General features: G+C 46.9%; 1 protein-coding gene across 1 annotated transcript in view; it reads right to left on the minus strand.

Moving 5' to 3' along the window:
• Positions 1–2,107: 2,107 nt before the first annotated feature.
• The window catches only part of LOC311520116 (uncharacterized protein), a 38,625-nt gene continuing 18,414 nt past the window's right edge, over positions 2,108–22,318 (minus strand). Inside the window, exons 7-16 of the mRNA XM_084627356.1 lie at positions 21,675–21,855; positions 21,120–21,229; positions 18,434–18,598; positions 16,297–16,414; positions 10,104–10,232; positions 9,778–9,875; positions 8,232–8,358; positions 7,344–7,438; positions 5,517–5,697; positions 2,108–3,018 (exon numbers count right to left, since the gene is read on the minus strand). Of these exons, the coding sequence (XP_084483482.1) occupies positions 2,906–3,018; positions 5,517–5,697; positions 7,344–7,438; positions 8,232–8,358; positions 9,778–9,875; positions 10,104–10,232; positions 16,297–16,414; positions 18,434–18,598; positions 21,120–21,229; positions 21,675–21,855 (1,317 nt within the window). The 3' untranslated portion in view covers positions 2,108–2,905. The remainder of the gene's footprint in view (positions 3,019–5,516; positions 5,698–7,343; positions 7,439–8,231; positions 8,359–9,777; positions 9,876–10,103; positions 10,233–16,296; positions 16,415–18,433; positions 18,599–21,119; positions 21,230–21,674; positions 21,856–22,318) is intronic.

A 22,318-nucleotide genomic window follows, 5' to 3' on the forward strand; every position in this document is an offset into this window, starting at 1 on the left:
GACCCACTTCAGCCCACAAAAGCTTATGCTCTAATAAATGTGTTAGTCTTTAAGGTGCCGCAAGACTCCTCCTTGTTTTTGCTGAAACAAAGTAACAAGGCTACCACTCTGAAACTTGTCTAGGCAGGGAATTTCCAGGTCAGGATTCAAATTTCCCCCTTTCTGCGGTGTGGCAGCTTTTATCACACAGTGCAAGGCATATTTGTTCTGGCAGGTCTTTCAATAATCATACTGGTAAATCTGCAGCTTTGTGTTTTGGGCCAGCTGACTTGGACTGCAACTCCTGAGGACAGAGTTGGGCTTTAATTGCCGCCATGCTCCCTGGATGCTAGTGCAATAGATGTCATTTAAAATAAATCTTGGGGAGCAGAGGGAGCCGGCAGCATTTCCAGCCTGGGGCCCAGAGCAGCTGCCAGCTGAGTGTGGCCTGGGACACCAGTGCTAAAGTGAGGCTGGGTGCACAGGGAGAGCTGGGAGCCTGCCCTGTGCCCTATGGCTGGGGTTGCTGCGCCCCACTGGGGCAAAGTGGGGCAGCCCGGTCTCTGCGCAGGGAAGCCCCACAGGGCACAGCCCCCTCCCTCTTCGGGTGACCAGATGTCCTGGTCCCTCTCACCTTTCTTCTCCCCCATAGCATCAGCTGCCTCTGCCCCTCTCAGCCCCACGCAGTGGGGCTGGGCAGCCGGCGGGGGGCGCTGACTGGCTGCCTTCTCCGCCGGGCGCACTAAACCCCCTCCATCCCTCCCGCCCCGTGGGAAACTCAGGGCCCCCGTGACATCACGTGGGGCTTTTCTGACGTCACGTGGGCAAACACCGCCAACGCCACACAGCCGGGCGCCCGGCGGGCGCCTTGCGCTGGGCGCGCTGCCGCACGCCGGGGCCCGCGGTCCAGTCTGTGGGCAACGCGGATCGAGCGGGCTACTCCGTGGGCACGGTCCCGCTGCCTCCGCATGGATTATACTGCTGCTCCATCTACACTGCACGCGGGTTGCAGCACTGCCTCCAGTGTCGATTTGGCGGTGTAATCGGCGTGGATCCAGTCATGCCATCTGTCTCCAGTGTAGATTCGGCCGTGTAGTCCATGCACCCCGTGGAGCCGTCAACACGGTCCATGTGCAATATGGCTTCACCACGGTAACCTATCTGCAGCGCGGCGGCTGGTTCTTTGGATCTGGTCATCTCTTTGCAGGCAGGCAAGAAGAGCGCAGCAAGAAATAGTCATTCATTGTGTGTGTGTATATTAAAAGGTACTGCTCTTCTTTGATTTTAGCAGAGCACAGCAATTGCCAATAACATAACAATCACAGGTTTCAGAGCAGCAGCCGTGTTAGTCTGTATTCGCAAAAAGAAAAGGAGGACTTGGGGCACCTTAGAAAGGAACCAATTTATTTGAGCATTTGAGCAAATAGATTGGTTAGTCTCTAAGGTATAACAATCACAAACTCTTGTAATGTACAGTATACCAACAATATGTAATTTAATTTCTTGAAGCGTTCTTTTCCAGAGGTTCTTATATTTAAAGTGTAGTAACATCAGTTAATTGCTGGTGGGTGTTTAGACAACCCTTTCTCAGTGATTAACTCTACAAAGAACTCACCCAGGGGACACCCCAGAAGGGAACAATCATGTAAATTATTTGTTAACTGAGATTTTTAGGCAAAACTTCTTTGTACAAGGAATACAAATATAATTATAAAGTTAGGAGTACTCATAATAGTGAAATATATATTATAGCCAGTAGGCCTCCAGGTTTCCAGAGCAGCACAAGTCAAACATGGCCAGTAGCTAAGTGTGAAAATGTGCAGTTGAAGATAACCAGTTTTTTAAGTAACACTTCATCATAAAGATGTTTTATTTTCCACTCATATGAACACTGCTGGTATTTTTGCTCACTGCACTGCTCATTAATAAAACCAGGGGGCAGCCATTCCTCATGTTAAGCAGCACTTATTTGCAGAAGAGATCCCATTGTGCTCACACTTGCAAGTGTTCCCCTGGGGAAGAGAGTTGAAGAAGGCACAAGTGGCTTGTTGCATTGCTGAATGGAAGGTGCACAGATACCAGGGTGACAGGAAGGCTACAAGAACCTGAATAGATTAAGCTACACAGGTGAGCAAGTACTTTTCAGTTTAATTCAGATTTGTAGCATTTGACTTTGTGTCAGCATAAACTAGATGAAGTAGTAATTTTATACAGGAGTTCACATATTTAGTCAGAATGTGGACCACTTCTTATGAGAGAACTGGTGGCCCACCTCCCTGGCACTATCCCCATTACGAGCCCATTCTCTAGAGAAATTACAATACTTGATGAATCTGTACATTACAATTAATGCTCTTCAAGATCAAGAAAGCCTCCTTTCCCAAACCAAATTCCACTATTTCATTTTTCTCTTCATTGAATCTCCCCAGCACCTTCCTCCCCACCAAGCCACCCCTCTCCTCCTATTTGCCCCATTCAATCATTCATCTTAATCATTCAGGTCTAGATCTTCAAAGGGAGTTAGGTGCTTAATTCCCTTTCATTTCAAGGGACTGGGAGCTAGGTGCCTAAATAGCTTTGAAGATCTGGGCCTGAGGCCTTTGCCTCACTTGAACCTGACCAGTACTCAGTCTAACATAAAAGAAGAGGTGTGTGTGTGGCTAACCCTAGAACAAGGAGCCTTCCCTGCTACTCAGACCCTGGATATGGAATCCCAGTCTCTTGGGTCAATCCCTCTGCTCTGGAGTGTAACTGCACCTTGGTCTAGATGGCCCAAGAGTCCAGGTTCAAGTGTCTGACCATCACTGGAGCAGACACTTCTCAATGTATTACTTCTAGTTGATTAAAGGAGTGGGGGAAAGCTATTCTCAACAGAAATGACAGAGACCCGTGTATTAGAACTACAGTACTAAGACGCCAGGCTCCTTCAGATCTCTGTTCGGAACCGCAGTGTGCTCCCAGCCATTTTCCTCTCATAATCTTCATTGAATCTCTCATTCTGGGCCACAGTAAAGTGATTCTTCCAGTCTCCAGCAATCCCTGAAACAAAAAGAGAATGAAACAGCAAAGCCCTTGCTGAAGCAAAAGAACTCCCGATGTTGGAAAATGAAATAGAAATAGTATCAAGAAAACATTAATAGTCTAAATTCTACACTCAATTACATGCTTTTCTCTAGCTCAGGGGTTCTCAAACGGGGGGTCTTGACCCCTCAGGGGGTTGCAAAGTTATTACATGGGGGGTTGAAGCGGTCAGCCTCCACCCCCAAATCCTGCTTCACCTCCATCATTTTATAATAGTGTTAAATATTTAAAACATGTTTTTAATGTATAAGTGGGGGGGGTCACACACAGGCTTGCTATGTGAAAGGGGTCACCAACACAAAAGTTTGAGAACCTCTGCATCAAGCTCCAATAAACTTGTGGGGGTGTAACGGAGGCCAGAATTTGAACCTAGATTTATTAAGTAAATACATTTTTCATGCACCACTAACAAAAGTGTAGTTAATTAAAGTGAGCGTTATACAAAAAGTTAATGAGGGCCAGATCCTTCACAGTGCTGAGCACTCCCCACCTTCCAGTAGCTGCTATATGCAAGAAGAGCTAGTCTGCCTAACACTTTGAGCACCTTTTCCATATACTGGGGACAAAAGGCATCAAGAAAAATGCTGGCATCCAGGATAGCTGATTGATAAAAATAGCAGACTTTGAAAAAAAATGTTTTGGTAGCAATTAGCTTTTAACTGGAATTTAGTCACTGAAAACTTGGTGAACTGAAATATTGTATTGATCAATTTTCTAATTGTTTGTGGAAGCACTGGGTGGATGCCAGAGAAAGCAGGCCAGCTAACCAGATCCTGCATTCCATATCGATTGTTTTAAACATAGTTTTAGTATGGAAATTATTCCCTCTCACCTATATTATATTAGTAAACATGTTTATTACAGTACTGTCCAGGGAAGAGCAAAACTGGGCTAGGCACTGTACACACAGAGTAATAAACAGTTCTGGTCCCAAACAGCTCACACACTGTACACACAGAGTAATAAACAGTTCTGGTCTGAAACAGCTCACACAGTATCATTGTGTCTTGTGGCAGTGCTCTGGCTTTGCCTCAGGGGGTCCTGTGCTTCTAGGTGGTTAGGGCTTGCCTCCGAGGTTTGCTGTGACCCTCAGTGTAGCCTCTTTCCCCTCCTAGAGGCAAGGGTTACAGCTTACTGATCCACCATCATCAGCCAGTCAATGGGTTTGGTGTAAGAGCCCTCTTTAGTCCCTGTCTTCCTACTCAGGGAGCATTTTTGTAGAGGTGTGGGAAGGGTTGCGGGGAACCCACACCCACCCTCTTCTCTGGGTTCCAGTCCAGGGACCCTAATGGCACCAGCAACAGGTAGTTTTCCAATACTACCAGAGCTATAACCCTTCCCTGGGTTACTTCCCCAAACGGCCCCTCCTAGCACCTCTCCCCCCTTGGTACCTGACCACACTTCTTCTCCCGGGTCTTTTACCTCTCACCTTCTTTCTCCCAGTCTTTCCACAACACACCTTCTTACTCCCAGCTATTACCAGTCAGTGTCTCTGAAGGAGCTTCCTTTTAAACTAGTCCCAGATGGTTCTAAATGGACTTCAGGTGATCTGATTAGCCTGTTTCCCTTGATTGTTTCAAATTTGTTCCAAGTGTCTTATGGAGTCTGCCTGACTTCATGGCTTCTAGCACCTTCCTGACCACTCTGGGGCACTCCCTGCCCCGGTCACTCAGGGAACAGAAAACTATTCGTCCAGTGTGTTTTCCTTCTACCAGACTCCTGCACCGAACCGATCTGGGTCTGTCACAGTCTGTACTCCAGCCTTTGATTCTATTTTTATTTTTCTCAGTTGTCTCCTATGGCCAACATGCTTCTTTGCTTTTCTTTTTCTAGTGAATGTGAGGCAAGGCAAAGATATCTTATGGAGATGTGGGGATTTAGAGCCAAATTTTGAAAGAGCGTAGCTCCCATTTAGGCACTGGAAAAAAGTGGCCAGATTTTCAGAAGTCTTTAACAGGCGACAGCTCCCGTTGTTCTCAGTGGGAGCCGCTGGATGCTCGGCATTTCTGAAAAATCCAGTCACTTCGTTTTGATGTTTAACAAGCTGAACTCTTGAAAATCTGGCTCTACTGCCCCCATTTTGTCAAAGATCAAGTTCTAAAGAGGTAGCAGCAGCAGAGTGCAGGCTTGTGTAATGACACTCTGCTCTGTTCTTCGGGTGACTACTTCTAGGGGTCAGAGTGTAGTTCAGTCTCCATGCCCACTCAGTCCTTGGCCTCTTTCATGAGAGTGGGGTTGCTAATTAGTGTCTTATGTCACAGCATCTGTGAGATATAAACACCGGTCCACTAGAAATGGTACCACCAACCTATTTTACACAAGCTACTGAAAAGCCATCAGATATAAACATGACCACCTTTCTGGGTAGCTTACGAAGGAAAACTGGATGAAAAAGTATCTTCCTGTTACAACTGAGGAGAAGAAAAATGGTTGCTAGTGCCTGTGTGAATCCTTACCTTTACGCATGAAAGGGGAGATGCTTTGATCCATTATATCACTTGGGGTCATCTTATAATTTGTGGTGAGATTCTCTTTCATCATTTCAAATGAAGTGTGATAGACGATCCTGTCCAGAACCTCCTCCTTCAGATCCTTCCCCAGGACCTGCATCACCTTGCAAATTTCACGCTTTGGATCCTACAGAAAGACAAGTGGCACTTCAGATGGTGTGCGGTGGGACCCAGTGGCTCAACTAGTCAAGTGAAAGTCGCCGCCACCATGTAACGTAGTGAAAGTCTAGAACTTTTATGAGGTGCCAACAACCTTAGTTGTTCCACTGTATCAAAACTAATATCCAGCAATCCAGCAATACATTTCATCAACCTTGCCCCCAATTCTTACCCCCCTTCCCAAAATAAAAAGGAGATTAATAGCCAAAAAATCTCCTTCTTTGTCTCCCTCCCTAGCATTAGCACATTGCACAGGCAACAGTAATTCTGGCACTGCCTAACTTTTGAGTACTTGACTTTGCAACCCAAATAATGTTATTTTAACATAGTTTTTTGGGGGGGTGTAATATGTTTAGAGAAAGAGAGACCAAGACTGGTCTGTAACTCACCAGTCCCATTGCTTTATTTAGAAAGTGATGCAGACAGCCACTCTGGAGGGACCCTAATTCCAGCCACATCTTCCCCAGCCAGTCACAGAATTCTTAGGGCCGTATCCGCAGCTGCTCTAAATTACTGCAGCCCTACTGGCTACACCAGTGCTGATTTGTGGACCTGGCCCTTACTCTCAGACTTCACTTCCTCTTCAGCAATATGTGGATGCTAAACTTCAGGATAACCCAGCTCCAAATACTAGCCCATATTACTGTTAATTGGGAAGGTAGTGACTAATTCCATTTCATATAGTTCAAAGCTAGAGTTGGGATGTTTTCCCAAATCTCTCTGGTATGGAAATCATCCAAGATCAGGCTCTCATGCATTTCTGGTACTGCTGGATTGGAAATACCCACTTCCTCTCCCAGCTAAAACCAGGAATTCCAGAGTGAAATTAAAGGGAACAGGAGCAACTGCTCTCTTTCACATCCCCATCTAAACTTCATTTGGGTCTGAGCGAGGGGTTAAGTCACTTCTAGACTAGCTCCCCCATCTTTAATAACATGCTTCCCTAACTTTCCCCTCCTCTTCCTGCCTCTTAATAAATGTGCTACATCAACATTTTTAAATGAGAGTTAAAAGTCTCTTTAAAGAAAGCAGCCCTCTTTTGGTGCTTGCTCTTCAAGCGATGCACTCCATAAGGCTGTACTCTAGCATGGGCAAGAGGCTTTGGGAAAGCAGAATGGCCCAGTGGTTAGGGCACTAGCTTGGGACTCAGGACACCTGGATTCAGTTCCTTGTTCTGCCACACACTTCCTGTGTGACCCTGGGCAAGTCACTTAACCTCTCTATGCCTCAGTTCTCCAGCTGTAAAAATGGGGATAATAGCACCCAACCTCCTCACAGGGGAGTTATGAGGATAAATCCATTTGATATCGTGAAGTGCTCATAATAAATCTAGACACAGTTCTAAATAAGGGAGAATAAGTGGGGAAGGAGGGAGGCTCACAGCTCAGGGGTAGTATTAGCACCAACCAAAGCATTTAAAGAGTCACAGTCTGGGCCTTTTACTCATGGTGGACTGCACTACCCTAGAGAGACACATTCTCTTCAGGACAGCCAGACTGATCTTCAGATGGACATTGCACAGTAGGGTAAGGCATTGAACAGGTGTCAGATTTGTTGCCTCCATCCTGGTGCATGTGGAGTGGCCCCTGAAGTGGTTACTTGTTGCCCTCTCACCTCTTTCATGTCCTCATAGAACAAGTATAATATGGGATGGTCCTTTCTCTTCTCCCACCAGCCTTTCACATGGTCATACCAGGAACCATACGCAACTAAAAGAGGCAAAGGTATACAAATACTCTTAGTGACATGAGCGTGTCAGGTCACTGGGGCTCATGTTATCTTTTGGCTGAATGCCGCTGAAATGCACTGTGTGTGCAGTTACTATGACATCATGTGAAAATCGGGTACCTGGGCACAAACCACCAGGTGTGGCTATATGCAAACACTAGGTCAAATTCTTTGCCCCTTTGGTCCCACTGGCAGGTTGGAATCCTCAACTATTATTATATGTGACTGGAGCAGAAACTAGATATTACCTGACTCTTATAGAAATGCAGCTTAGGGCCAGATCCCAGCTGGCATTGGCATACTTTCAATGAAGTCAATCCCCAGCTGGTGTAAATCAGTGTGGCGTCATTAAAGTAAATGGACCAGATCCTTAGCTAGTGTAAATTAGCCATAGCTCCATTGAAGTCAATGCATCTATGCTGATTTACAGCTGCTGGGGATCTGGCCCTACATTATAGTTATATAAGGTCTGGGCCAGTGGACCCACTGCTGTGCAGATTCCCCAACCACTGCTCCCTCTGAAGGGGAGCATAGATGCAGTGGAGGCTACTCAAACTGTCCGGTCTAATAGGAAAGTTCCCTCCCTCAGTTCTCACTGCATTTCCTAGTACTCAGAGACTACACTGAAAGGCACAGCGTCTAAGTTTCCCACCGAGAGGCAGAACTTGGCCTGAATAAATTCACCTGCAGTTGCAAGTCTCTTTTCCTTTATGCTTCAAGCAGCATCAATTTAAAACCCCAGGAACATGAATTGCTAACAGATGTCAGTCTCACCTCTGCCTGCCATGTATTTCTCAATGTATTGCTCCCAAGTGCCGGGGTCTGGATGCAGCTGGTTCATCAGGTCAAAATGGTAGAAAGAAACAGCTACATCTTTGGCATTTCGGGCAACATAGATCACCTGTGGCAGGAAGAAGAGAAGAATCCATGTTGCCTCGGCGACCTTGAGTTCTGAGTGGCTCTAGACTTGGATTTTCAGAGGTGCCTAAGGGAGTTGGGTGCCTAATTTCCTTAGGCTTCTTTCAAAATCCCAGCCCTACTGCAGGGGATCCAAATTGTGGCTCAAGGGCCAAATTAAAGCTGAGGGATTGAAAGCACCCCTGGACACTGTGGTCTGAGAGTAGAGCACCGTGGACTGGGCATAGGAATAGAAGCTACAGGAGTGCTAATTCTGGTTCTGCTAATTCTGGTTTTCCACTGACACTTTCTGTGGTCTTGGGTCGATCTCTCTGTTTCTCAGTTTCCCCATCTGTAAAAATGGGGAAAACAACAACACACATTTCTGCCAGTGTAACCCAGTGCACAGACCCCACAGAGATGGAAATTCTGGCGGTACTAGAACTCCACCAGGGGAACAATGGGCAGGCAGCAGAACCACCAAAGGGAGTGGTGTTTGCCAAGGAGGGATTGTGACCAGGATGCCTGGGGGATTAGTGAATTCACTGCATCCCCTGGGGGCCTCCTTGTGGGCCTCAGTCACAGGTTAAACCAGCCTACCTCTGAAGGAAGGAAACAATGCAATCCCAGTCTGCCCTGCCTTGGGTCGCATCCTCCTACTCCCCTGGGTGCAGCAGTCAATGGGTCTGCTCCCATGTGCATTCAGACATAGCTGTTCATATAGTGGCAAAATACATCATGCCCAGCAGGGCCAACATGGCTACAGAGAAGTGAGCTGGATTGTATTCTGGCTCTCACCCCATCAGGCGGAATTGTTAGTTGAGTTGTAATTGTGAGACCACATTTACCCCTCAGTTATGTGTGGGTAACCTCATTGAAGACAATGGAGATTGCCCAGGAAGAAGTATTTTAAGACAATGGGTGCTGCACAGATGTTGGTGATGTTGGCAGAATTTGCTTTCCAGGATCTTTGTTACTGATGATGATGTATGAGCCAGAAAGAATCCAGTCTGTTTGTCAGATCCCAGGGTGAGCCTGCAAAGCTGACGGCTGGAAAAACATCTTACTCAACACTGAGTGAATGTTATCTAAAGGAATTGGAATCCCGTGAGGTCAATTTTAATGGGAACTGGACATCCTGATCTCTTAGGGATCTTTGAAAATCTCAGCCTAAATATGAATCCAAACTTGCATCCCAATGTTGTAAATGTAAAGCTGCAAAACTGCTGCTCTAGGTAGCTATCAGCATGGAAACTCACAAATAAATCTCTTCCCACTGGAGAAAAGAGTCAGTGGGTAAAAATGAGGGAGAGGAACCTGGCAAAGGGTGGGACTAGCGTGAGTATTCTGTGTGCTCAAGGCACATGATACTTCCCCCATCAGCCTATTGTCCAGAAGGTCTGAGTTCCCAACTCCTGGTTACCTTGCAGCCATTTTCCCAGAAGGACATTGGAAGGAGCTGGACTGGAAGGTGGGTTTTCACTAAACGAGGAGATGGCTTCTTGGCTAATTGCTCTGTACCTGGTAAGCAAAGGTTCAAAGGGATCATTGATGCTGATAGAGAAGGCATTAACGGTAACATTTCCAAAAGCACCCAAGTCTCACTGAAAGGAACCGAACCCAGATCTCCTGAGTCTTAGGCCAGTGCTCTATCCACAATCCCTTCTTTCCTCTCCTGAGCTGCAAGCCAGCCGCACTGAATCACTGACTGTTTTGTCTGTAGTCACCCAACACTAGTGCTACATTTACCTGGTGACATCTTCCCAGGGATAGCAAATTCCAACATGGGCACTTTGTTGAAAATTGCATCTCGCTTGCATTTATCAGGATCTCCATCATTCAGAATCATGTCCACAATTTCACTTATCCATGTAGTGCCTGGAAACAAGATGAGAGAAGAAAAATCCAGTCAAGAACCAGGTTTATCCACCAAGGAACAGTCAAGCAAGAACCTCATCCACTGTTCGTCCAGCCAAGACAACAGCACTTACGGTATTCAGCCTATTCATTTACGATCTTCAGTATTCTAGCTCAATGGTTCTCAACTGTGGGTCGCAACCCCATCTTAATGGGGTCACCGCTTAGACTTGCTGAGACCCAGGTTCAAAGCTGAATCCTGAGCCCCATCATCTGACCCCCCCTGCCTGGGGCTGAAGCCCTTGGGCTTAGGCTATGGGTCCCTCCCCCACCCGAGGCAGTGGGGCTCAGGATTTGGCTTTGGCCCCCCAACCTAGGGTGGCAGGGCTCAAGAGGACTCAGGCTTCGGTCCTCCCTCCTGGGGTCATGTAGCAATTTTTGTTGTCAGAAGGGGGGGGTTGCAGTGCAATGAAGTTTGAGAACTCCTGTTCTAGCTACATCTCTTCTACTCTCCTGAGGCTGAGTAGCAATGGAATATCATTAATCTGTAGCCAAACATTACAGTTTGCCAGCATTGTCAGAAGTTACTGATGGCAAGCGGCCCACTTCAGAGCTCTTTTTGTAGAAGGTCTGCAACACCTTGCAACCACACCCATTTTCAGGGATGGTGTGAGGCCTCTCCTAGGCCAACACAATTGCTAGTTGATTTTCTATTGTTATGTTTTTGATGAACATCATCACTGTGCTCAGCAGCTGCCTACAAGACACAGGAAAAGACACAGCCCTGGTCTACACTAGGACTTTAGGTCGAATTTAGCAGCATTAAATCGATGTAAACCTGCACCCGTCCACACAATGAAGCCCTTTATTTCAACTTAAAGGGCTCTTAAAATCGATTTCCTTACTCCACCCCTGACAAGTGGATTAGCGCTTAAATCGGCCTTGCCGGCTCGAATTTGGGGTACTGTGGACACAATTCGACGGTATTGGCTTCCGGGAGCTATCCCAGAGTACTCCATTCTGACCGCTTTGGACAGCACTCTCAACTCAGATGCACTGGCCAGGTAGACAGAAAAAGAACCGCGAACTTTTGAATCTCATTTCCTGTTTGGCCAGCGTGGCAAGCTGCAGGTGACCATGCAGAGCTCATCAGCACAGGTGACCATGATGGAGTCCCAGAATCGCAAAAGAGCTCCAGCATGGACCGAACGGGAGGTACGGGATCTGATCACTGTATGGGGAGAGGAATCCGTGCTATCAGAACTCCGTTCCAGTTTTCAAAATGCCAAAACCTTTGTCAAAATCTCCCAGGGCATGAAGGACAGAGGCCATAACAGGGACCCGAAGCAGTGCCACGTGAAACTGAAGGAGCTGAGACAAGCCTACCAGAAAACCAGAGAGGCGAATGGCCGCTCCGGGTCAGAGCCCCAAACACGCCGCTTCTATGATGAGCTGCATGCCATTTTAGGGGGTTCAGCCACCACTACCCCAGCCGTGTTGTTTGACTCCTTCAATGGAGATGGAGGCAATACGGAAGCAGGTTTTGGGGACGAAGATGATGATGATGAGGTTGTAGATAGCTCACAGCAAGCAAGCGGAGAAACCTTTTTTCCCGACAGCCAGGAACTGTTTCTCACCCTGGACCTGGAGCCAGTACCCCCCGAACCCACCCAAGGCTGCCTCCTGGACCCAGCAGGCAGAGAAGGGACCTCCGGTGAGTGTACCTTTTAAAATACCATACATGGTTTAAAAGCAAGCATGTGAAAGGATTACTTTGCCCTGGCATTCGCGGCCCTCCTGGATGTACTCCCAAAGCCTTTGCAAAAGGTTTCTGGGGAGAGCAGCCTTATTGCATCCTTCATGGTAGGACACTTTACCACTCCAGGCCAGTAACACGTACTCGGGAATCATTGTACAACAAAGCATTGCAGTGTATGTTTGCTGGCGTTCAAACAACATCCGTTCTGTATCTCTCTGTGTTATCCTCAGGAGAGTGATATAATTCATGGTCACCTGGTTGAAATAGGGTGCTTTTCTTCAGGGGACACTCAGAGGAGCCCATTCCTGCTGGGCTGCTTGCCTGTGGCTAAACAGAAATGTTCCCCGCTGTTAGCCACAGGGAGAGGGGAAGGTTGAGGGGGTAGCCATGCGGTGGGGGGAGGCAAAATGCGACCTTGTAACGAAAGCACATGTGCTATGTATGTAATGTTAACAGCAAGGTTTACCCTGAAAGAGTGTAGCCACTGTTTTATAAAATGTGTCTTTTTAAATACCGCTGTCCCTTTTTTTTTCCTCCACCAGCTGCATGTGTTTCAAGGATCACAGGATCTTCTCCTTCCCAGAGGCTATTGAAGCTTAGAAAGAAAAAAAAACGCACTCGCGATGAAATGTTCTCCGAGCTCATGCTGTCCTCCCACACTGACAGAGCACAGACGAATGCGTGGAGGCAAATAATGTCAGAGTGCAGGAAAGCACAAAATGACCGGGAGGAGAGGTGGCGGGCTGAAGAGAGTAAGTGGTGGGCTGAAGAGAGTAAGTGGCGGGCTGAAGACAGGGCTGAAGCTCAAATGTGGCGGCAGTGTGATGAGAGGAGGCAGGACTCAATGCTGAGGCTGCTGGAGGACCAAACCAGTATGCTCCAGTGTATGGTTGAGCTGCAGCAAAGGCAGCTGGAGCACAGACTGCCACTACAGCCCCTGTCTAACCAACCGCCCGCCTCCCCAAGTTCCATAGCCTCCACACCCAGACGCCCAAGAACGCGGTGGGGGGGCCACCGGCCAACCAGCCACTCCGCCACAGAGGATTGCCCAAAAAAAAGAAGGCTGGCGTTCAATAAATTTTAAAGTTGTAAACTTTTAAAGTTCTGTGTGGCATTTTCCTTCCCTCCTCCACCACCCTTCCTGGGCTACCTTGGTAGTCATCCCCCTATTTGTGTGATGAATGAATAAAGAATGCATGAATGTGAAGCAACAATGACTTTATTGCCTCTGCAAGCGGTGATTGAAGGGAGGAGGAGAGGGTGGTTAGCTTACAGGAAAGTAAAGTGAACCAAGGGGTGGGGGGTTTCATCAAGGAGAAACAAAGAGAACTTTCACTCCGTAGCCTGGCCAGTCATGAAACTGGTCTTCAAAGCTTCTCTGATGCGCACTGTGCCCTCCTGTGCTCTTCTAACCGCCCTGGTGTCAGGCTGCACGTAACCAGCAGCCAGGCAATTTGTCTCAACCTCCCACCCCGCCATAAACATCTCCTCCTTACTCTCACAGATATTGTGGAGTGCCCAGCAAGCAGTAATAACAGTGGGAATATTGGTTTTGCTGAGGTCTAACTGAGTCAGTAAACTGCACCAGCGCGCTTTTAAATGTCCAAATGCACATTCTACCACCATTCTGCACTTGCTCAGCCTGTAGTTGAACAGCTCCTGACTACTGTCCAGGCTGCCTGTGTACTGCTTCATGAGCCATGGCATTAAGGGGTAGGCTGGGTCCCCAAGGATACATATAGGCATTTCAACATCTCCAACGGTTATTTTCTGGTCTGGGAATAAAGTCCCTTCCTGCAGCTTTTGAAACAGACCAGAGTTCCTGAAGATGCGAGCATCATGTACCTTTCCCGGCCATCCCACGTTGATGTTAGTAAAACGTCCCTTGTGATCCACCAGTGCTTGCAGCACTATTGAAAAGTACCCCTTGCGATTTATGTACATGCCGGCTTGGTGTTCCATTGCCAAGATAGGGATATGGGTTCCATCTATGGCCCCACCACAGTTAGGGGAATCCCATTGCAGCAAAGCCATCCACTATGACCTGCATATTTCCCAGGGTCACTACCCTTGATATCAGCAGATCTTTGATTGCGTTGGCTACTTGCATCACAGCAGCCCCCACAGTAGATTTGCCCACTCCAAATTGATTCCCGACTGACCGGTAGCTGTCTGGCATTGCAAACTTCCACAGGGTTATTGCCACTCGCTTCTCAACTGGGAGGGCTGCTCTCATCTTGGTATTCATGCGCCTCAGGGCAGGGGAAAGCAAGTCACAAAGTTCCATGAAAGTGCCCTTACGCATGCAAAAGTTTTGCAGCCACTGGGAATCGTCCCAGACCTGCAATACTATGCGGTCCCACCAGTCTGTGCTTGTTTCCCGGGCCCAGAATCGACGTTCCACCGCATGAACCTGCCCCATTAGCACCATGATGCCCGCATTGCCAGGGCCCATGCTTTGAGAGAAGTCTGTGTCCATGTCCTCATCACTCTTGTCACTGTGCTGACGTCGCCTACTCGCCCGGTATCGCTTTGCCAGGTTCTAGTGCTGCATATACTGCTGGATAATGCGTGTGATGTTTAATGTGCTCCTAATTGCCAAAGTGATCTGAGCGGGCTCCATGCTTGCCGTGGTATGGCGTCTGCACAGAAAAAAGGCGCAGAACGATTGTCTGCCGTTGCCCTGACGGAGGGAGGGGTGACTGACGACATGGCTTACAGGGAATTAAAATCAACAAAGGGGGTGGCTTTATATCAAGGAGAAACAAAAACGACTGTCACACAGAATGGCCCCCTCAAGAATTGAACTCAAAACCCTGGGTTTAGCAGGCCAATGCTCAACCCACTAAACTATCCCTCCCTCTTGTATTTCAGGCAGGACTTCATGGAGGGAAGGAGGGAGGGGGGAGCAAATGAATACAAAACAAATCTGGTCTATTTCTTGTTTTGATCCACTCCATCTATCTTTTACATCTTTGGCTGGCAGCAGACGGTGCAGAAGGACTAGCCATCCTCATCTCCTGCCTGCCCTGCAAAAGATGGTACAATAGGACTGCTGGTCATCTATATTTCCTGCCCGCTCACCATAAGATGGTACAATAGGACTGCCTGCAGGACTAAAGAGAGTGACCTGGTCGAGTCACTCCTAATGTAGTCCCTGCACCCATGTCTGCCCAGCCGCTTCTGACCGACGCGGCCAGGAGCACCTCAGACATGACGATGACGGCTACCAGTCCTATTGTACCGTCTGCTGCCACAAGGCAATGGGTTGCTGCTGCTGTGTAGCAATGCAGTACCGTGTCTGCCAGCACCCAGAAGACATACGGTGACAATGAGCTGAGCAGGCTCCATGCTTGCCGTGGTATGGCGTCTGCACAGGTAACTCAGGAAAAAAGGTGCAAAACGATTGTCTGCTGTTGCTTTCACGGAGGGAGGGAGGGAACGGGGGCCTGATGACATGTACCCAGAACCACCAGCGACGATGTTTTTTGCCCCATCAGGCATTGGGATCTCAACCCAGAATTCCAGTGGGCAGCGGAGACTGCAGGAACTGTGGGATAGCTCCCCACAGTGCAACGCTCCGGAAGTCGACGCTTGCCTCGGTACTGTGGAATCACTCTGCCGAGTTAATGCACTTAGAGCATTTTGTGTGGGGACACACACAATCGACTATTTAAAAACGATTTCTAAAAAAATCGACTTCTATAAATTCAACCTAATTTCGTAGTGTAGACATACCCAAAGTATGCTGGGACCTGACCTTAGTGACTCCACAAAGTCTCCAGCCCCTTACAACCCAGATAGTGTTATACTGGAAACATTAATACATTAATAAATCGACCTAACGCAGTTTATGTCGACCTAACTTTGTAGTGTAGACCAGGCCTGAGTCTCCAGACTAGCAAGGCACATCCCCAAACACTAGGACAAGAAAATACTAAGTTAAGTTTGTCCCTTTATATTGTGGGGGAGGGGAAATGCCCATCCGTCTCCCTGTGACTGCATGGTGCCTGGGTATGCCCATTTCAGATGCTTGAGGCCATAGAAAGGTCATTTCAGAAAGGAACAAACCCCAGCCCAGAATGGTTTGGCATTCAATTTGATGGAATCATTTCTAATGAGCGGAATGCAGGCTGGGAGCTGTGAAATGCTGGAAAGTCTCCTTGGCATTCTTGCTCATTATTGTTAGCAACAGCTGTGAATCAGTGGAGCTGCTTTGCTTTCACAAGGGGAGTATGATGGGGCTTGAAGGGACCCCCCTACATTTCCAGGACCATAGGGCATGGCTCAGTGTGGCTCCTAATCCAGAAAGCCATGAAAACTCACCAGATTTGGGGTATGTGGCTATCACGATGTCATCTGGCTTACTCTGGAAGTTGTCAATCCTTTCCCAGTTGTATGAAAACGCGCAGACCATTGGAATGTCACGGACTATCCTCCAGTCCTGCCGAAGGTAATCTGGTAAAGCCATGCTGAGGGGGAGAGTTCAGCAGAGTATAACTGGCAGGACAGAAGACGGGAGAGCAGCTGGACAGGAATCTCATTTATGTTCCCAGTGCTCTCAGACACTCAGTTGAGCATGGCGGGATATTTCTTTTTTTGCAGCAGCTGGCCTGTCCCTTTCCAGCTGTTTAATAGCGCATGCCCTTGGCTATGTTTCCATTAAAAACTGAGGCAGCAAAGGAATTTCTGATGAGCGCAAACCATACCACCTTTCACAACATTAGATAACAGACAGCAGCATGTTTCGAAAGAGTTCATTGCTCCGCTTTCTAACCTACTGACTCCTTTGTCAGTATAGGGGGGTGGAGATGGAGGGTATGCAGAAGTCTTATGTTCAGGCTCTCTCAGATCTCACCCAGAAAAAGCAAACAGTTTTTATTACCTAAAAGAGTAAAGGACCTTGATCCTCAATGCCAAGAAAATTGCTTTTAAAGGCTGGAGAGATGCAAAGGAACAAATATTTGTAGTAGGCCAGACCCATGCATTGTTTTCCCGCTGTACGTGATGGATGGGGACTCAGGAGACCTGGAGTCTGTTCTTAGCTATACCTTGTCCTTGGACAAGCCACATAATCTCTCTGTGCCTCAGTTCCCTATCTGCAAAGTGGAGATGATGATAGTCCCTTTCTCACATGCTTTCTCTATATAGACTCTTTGGGGCAGAGGCTGACTTTCTACGTGTTTGTACAGCGCCTAGCACAATGGAGCCTTGAATTTAATCAAGGTCTCTAGCAGCTACCATAATAAAAATAATACAAAAAGGGGGGACCTTTTGTCATAATAATCAAGGTGGGCCGTTTCCAGCAGTTGACAAGAACCTGTGAGGAACAGTGGCGGGGAGGAAGGTATAAACATGGGGAAATAGTTTTACTTTGTGTAATGACACATCCACTTCCAGTCTTTATTCAAGCATAAGTTAACTGTATCCAGTTTGCAAATTAATTCCAATTCAGCAGTCTCTCATTGGAGTCTGTTTTTGAAGTTTTTTTTATTGAAGAATTGCCACTTTTAGGTCTGTAATCGATTCCCCCCGCTCTCCTGCTGGTAATAGCTCACCTTACCTGATCATTCTTGTTACAGTCTGTATGGTAACACCCATTGTTTCATGTACTCTGTGTATATAAAATTTCCCACTGTATTTTCCCCTGCATGCATCCAATGAAGTGAGCTGTAGCTCACGAAAGCTTATGCTCAAATAAATTCGTTAGTCTCTAAGGTGCCACAAGTACTCCTTTTCTTTTTGCGGATACAGACTAACACGGCTGCTACTCTGAAACTTTAAGCAGTAAGGAAAATGACGGACAGTGTCAACTCTCATTACCCTTCATGAACCCTCTTCATTCCTGCCAACACACAAGGCAGGAGAGGAAAGTTTAGTTTTGTCTCTTCAGACCTTATTTTCCTCTGAAAAAAGCAAATGAAGAATATTTTAGTTGCTGCTCAGAAATGGTCACATTTTAGAAGCTGCTGAGCAAAGGAATTTTAGAGAAAGGCAAATAAAGATGCTGTAAACTAGCAAATAATTTACCATTGTGAGTCTTAAAGTCATATGTAAATCACCAGACAATTCATAATCCTGTCCCCCTCTCCTTTTACAAAATCTAAGCTTGGAGTCTGCATCACTGACCATTTCTGCAGTCCCAGATTAAAATGAGTCATGTGTTGAAGCGCTAATAAAAGTATAGATCCATTTTATAATTGTGCATCCAGCCCTACCTTTCCCCAGTGCACACAACTCCTCTTCCCAGGTCTTAGATGGAGAAATCACAAGACTGTGCATTGAACATTCCAGTCTGGAGAGTTTGCAGTGCCAAATCCTCCTAAAAATGCCCAGGTTTCTTCCTGGATGTGTATACCACCAGTCCTAGACAGGCTGCTCTGCCTGGCTGTTCGCTCAGACAACGGAACAGACAGACAAACTCCTAACAGTAACAGGCCAAAGAGTTGAAGTCTGAGTTTACCTTTCTCCTCTGGCAGTTCTGCTCTTGTGGGGAGAAGGAAAGGCTGTATGAACTCGCATGATCTTCACAAGGATATTGTGAAAGGATTGGGGCGGGCTCATTGCGCTGGCAAGAACATAAAAAGCCTTCAGGAACTGCAGCCAAGGAAAACAAAACGTCCCAGTTCTATGAACAGTGTCTGTGAGAGGGAGGGGTTTGGGAGTCAGAGATAAGCTCGGCGGAAGGCCAGGGAGGAATACCTTCAACTTGCTGAGAGGCTCCAAAATGAGGCCAATTGGAAAAGGCAGGAGGCCAGGGTCACCATGTCCCCTGGGCTATTCCAAGAGCAGTGAGGAATGCAGGTGTTTCTTCTGGGTCAAGGTCATATTCAGGAGCAGGTGATGCACATGACTGCCTGGAGTGCCAGGCTTGAGGGGCGCTGGGCTCAGGATGCTGGGAAAATAGAATGTTTGAAGTGAAATGTTTCCGGTATTCCGTATGTGACTTCATTTTTAACTAACCTCCTAAAATGTTCTGGATCTTTGTAGAATTTCATAGAATCTTCCAGACTCTCTCAAAACCACATTTTCCTTGAACCTCCTAGTCTGTTATCAGCCATGCCCCCAGAGGAAGATAAGGGGTGTGGCGTCACCAGTCAGTCAGTGAGATATGAGAATGAAGTGAAGTGAAGCGAGAGCCCAGCTGCAATATTGTGAAAGTGTACTTGTGTTTTAAGAGTTGAAGAGTGTAAGTAGCAACTAATAAAGGGCATATTTTATGAGACACCAGAGATATCTATCGAACCCCTATCTACGCAACTATATAAAAGGATTACTGTTACTTCTCTTGTCGTGTATAATATGTAATGTTTGATGACTTTTTAAGACTTTTGCTGTCCCTAATGCTGTCTGTTTTCCCCCATAGAAAATAAAAGATGTTCCTAAAAAAGCCTTCAGGAGTTCAGGATTGGGCTCAGTATTGCAGCAAGGTGCAAATGTGATGGGAAAATAGGCGCCGACTCCATGGGTGCTCTGGGGCTGGAGCACCCACGGGGAAAAATTATCAGGTGCTCCGCAGCCACCGGCAGCCAAGCTCCCCACCTACTTCTCTCCCCTCCGAGCGTGCCGCGTCCCCAGACCCCTGTCCATCCCAGCGCTTCCCGCCCACCCCCCACGGCGCCTAACAGCTGTTTGAGGGCACTTAGGACTTTCCGTGAGGGAGTGGGAGGAGCTGGGACACAGCGCGCTCAGGGGAGGAGGCGGAGAAGTGGTAGAGCAGGGGTGGGGACTTGGGAGAAGGAGTGGAATGGGGGAGGGGCAAGGGTGGTGCAAGGGTGGGAAGAGGTGGGACAGGGGCGGAGCTGGTGTCGAGCACCCATAGGGAAGAGGGGAAGTTGACGCCTATGGATGGGAAAATATCTGAAACAGAACATAGACCAGGCTTTAGGCAGTAGTGATCATTCCAGTGTGAGGGCAAAAGCAAGAAAAGTACCCTTTTGAACTAAAGGACTAGGGTTGATATTCTAAGGCTGTCCCCTACTGTAACACTATTTAGTACTGGTCCAGTTATTTGAGCTTTGTACATTTCCGTTATTCTTGAAATTAAAAGGTTTCTATAAGCTTAGAGTAAACAATTTTTTTACATTTGCTTATATATGGCATGAATAAATACTGATGTACAGCTCCTAGCATGCAAATTTGTCATCCTATATGACAGGGATAAATCATGCATGCAAATCATGCATCAAAGTCATGAAATTGGCTACAAATGCAATAAAAAATAAGGTATTCAAAAGTTTAACAAATGGAATGGGGGATGCTGAAGACACTCCTCATCTGGAGTGCCATTTGGTCGAGGGCCAGCCCTGTTCTGGGCCACACCTGTGGTCATGTTACAAAACCACGGGGAAGTCACATCACTCAGGCTACCAGCCTCCAGACATTATAGGGGTTCACTGGCAATGACAAATGTAGTAGAATGCAAACTCAAATTTACAGCCTTTAATCTGTATGTGTCCTCATAGGCAGGCACATTTGACATACATATGCAGTTTGAATGAACTCTTCTTTTGCAGGGCACCTCTTAATATCTACAGAGCTTTTCATCTCAAAGCACAGTCTACACATCAGTTTTGGCATATATAGACTTTCTGGAACCTGCTGGTTTGAGTCACAGCAGGCTCGGCTCAGCTTTTCAGGTATAGTAGACAAACTCAGTACCATGTAGTTTACTGTGTAGGGCCTTGTAGATGAGTCCTTAAAAACTGAGGCCAATGATATTTTCCCAACGATACCTTGCTATTGTTTGCTAATGATAGTAGCTGCATAATCCCTCTGGTGGAGTCTTACCTCAGTGTAGCCATCTCTTGTGATTTTACCACAAGACACATGATATTTGGTGGGTTTTCTTCAAGCCCCAGCCCCTGGAGTCATGTGGTTATGTGAGAATCTCAGCACACAGCAGCTGAAACCATCACTGATCCTAGCGGCAGTCCAGAGGGATGGGGCTTGAAGTCCCATCTGCATTATCCAAATGGCAGTTATGGAACTGAAGACCCCACAAAAATAGAAACATATGGAAAAAATTATATCTAAAGTAGTTAATAGTTGCTGTTTGCTTTGGTGCCCCCATTTAATTTCAATTTCTCCCTTGTCCAAGCCAACTAAACACCAAAGCCAGATGGGGGAAGGAAGCTACTGCTGCTTCAGATTTCTGTTCGGAACTGCAGTGTCGATCCCGTCATCTTCTCTTTATAATCTGAGTCAAATGCCTCATTCTGGGCCATGGTAAAGTGATTCTTCCAGTCACCCGCGATACCTGGAGGAGAAAACCAGGAATCATTGACTGAAATTCTGTGGCCTGTGTTATGCGAGAGTTCAGACTAAATGATGACCATAATGGTCCCTTCTGGCCTATAAATCTGTGAAACCAAAGGAATGATTCAATCTATAGTCTTTCTCCCTTCTGCCACTTGCCTCTTTCAGAGATCTCACTAGGGCTTGGTTAAACGGTGACAATTTTTCACTCTAATTCCCCATTAGTTCCATTTCTCCTTGAGCAGTGTTTTTCCTAGGCAGCTCCATCATTAGCCAGATTTGGCTGGTAAAGGATAAAATGGATCCTGAGATTTTTCCCACCTATGGAAGCAGAACTAGTGGCTGGCTTTTCCCCAGATTATAGCTATTATTGGCCCTGCTTCCATGTTACCAGCCTTTCCTCCTTTCTTGTAAACCCTCCTATAATTGCTGTGAGGGGCTCTCACCTTTTCTCATAAAGGGAGACACACTGTGGTCCATCTGAGCTTTTGACATCATCTTATAATTGGCAGTGGGGTTCTTCTGCATCTCCTGGAATGAGGTGTGATGGAGGATTTTATTCACCACATCCTCCTTCAGGTCCTTTCCCAGAAACTGTAACACCTTTTGTATTTCACGTTTAGGATCCTAGAAAGAAAGACAGATTGTCAGATGCCACACAGAATGATGTGGAAACTATTACAAGGTGCTTGTACAATGTCACTTTCTCAGCCCAGGTGGTAGGGATTGGGGACAGTGAGAATGGAGGGGTTTGGCATTTCCTTTTGAAGGGAGATCCCTAATCTCCCAAATCCGTGTGTGTGTAATATTATTGGGAATCACCAGATAGAACTATTGCAAATTATATTGGCTAGTTCTGTTTATCTGAATGTATAGGAGTTGGATCTTGAAGACATGCCTTTTGTCAACTGTGACATCGTTGTTTTCAGAAGTTGAGTATATTACCTGTGAAGCCTCACCCCTCTGCCTGATTCTCTTGCTCTCTGAATAAGTATTGTTGATAGGCATAGCTGCTGCCTACTTGTTATCCTCATGCAAACAAACAATGCACTTGGGGCCAAAACATTAGATGAGTTTATATTCTTTCCCT

The sequence above is a fragment of the Lepidochelys olivacea genome, assembly GCF_965140295.1.
Source record: "Lepidochelys olivacea isolate rLepOli2 genome assembly, chromosome: 4".
Taxonomy (NCBI): domain Eukaryota; kingdom Metazoa; phylum Chordata; order Testudines; family Cheloniidae; genus Lepidochelys; species Lepidochelys olivacea.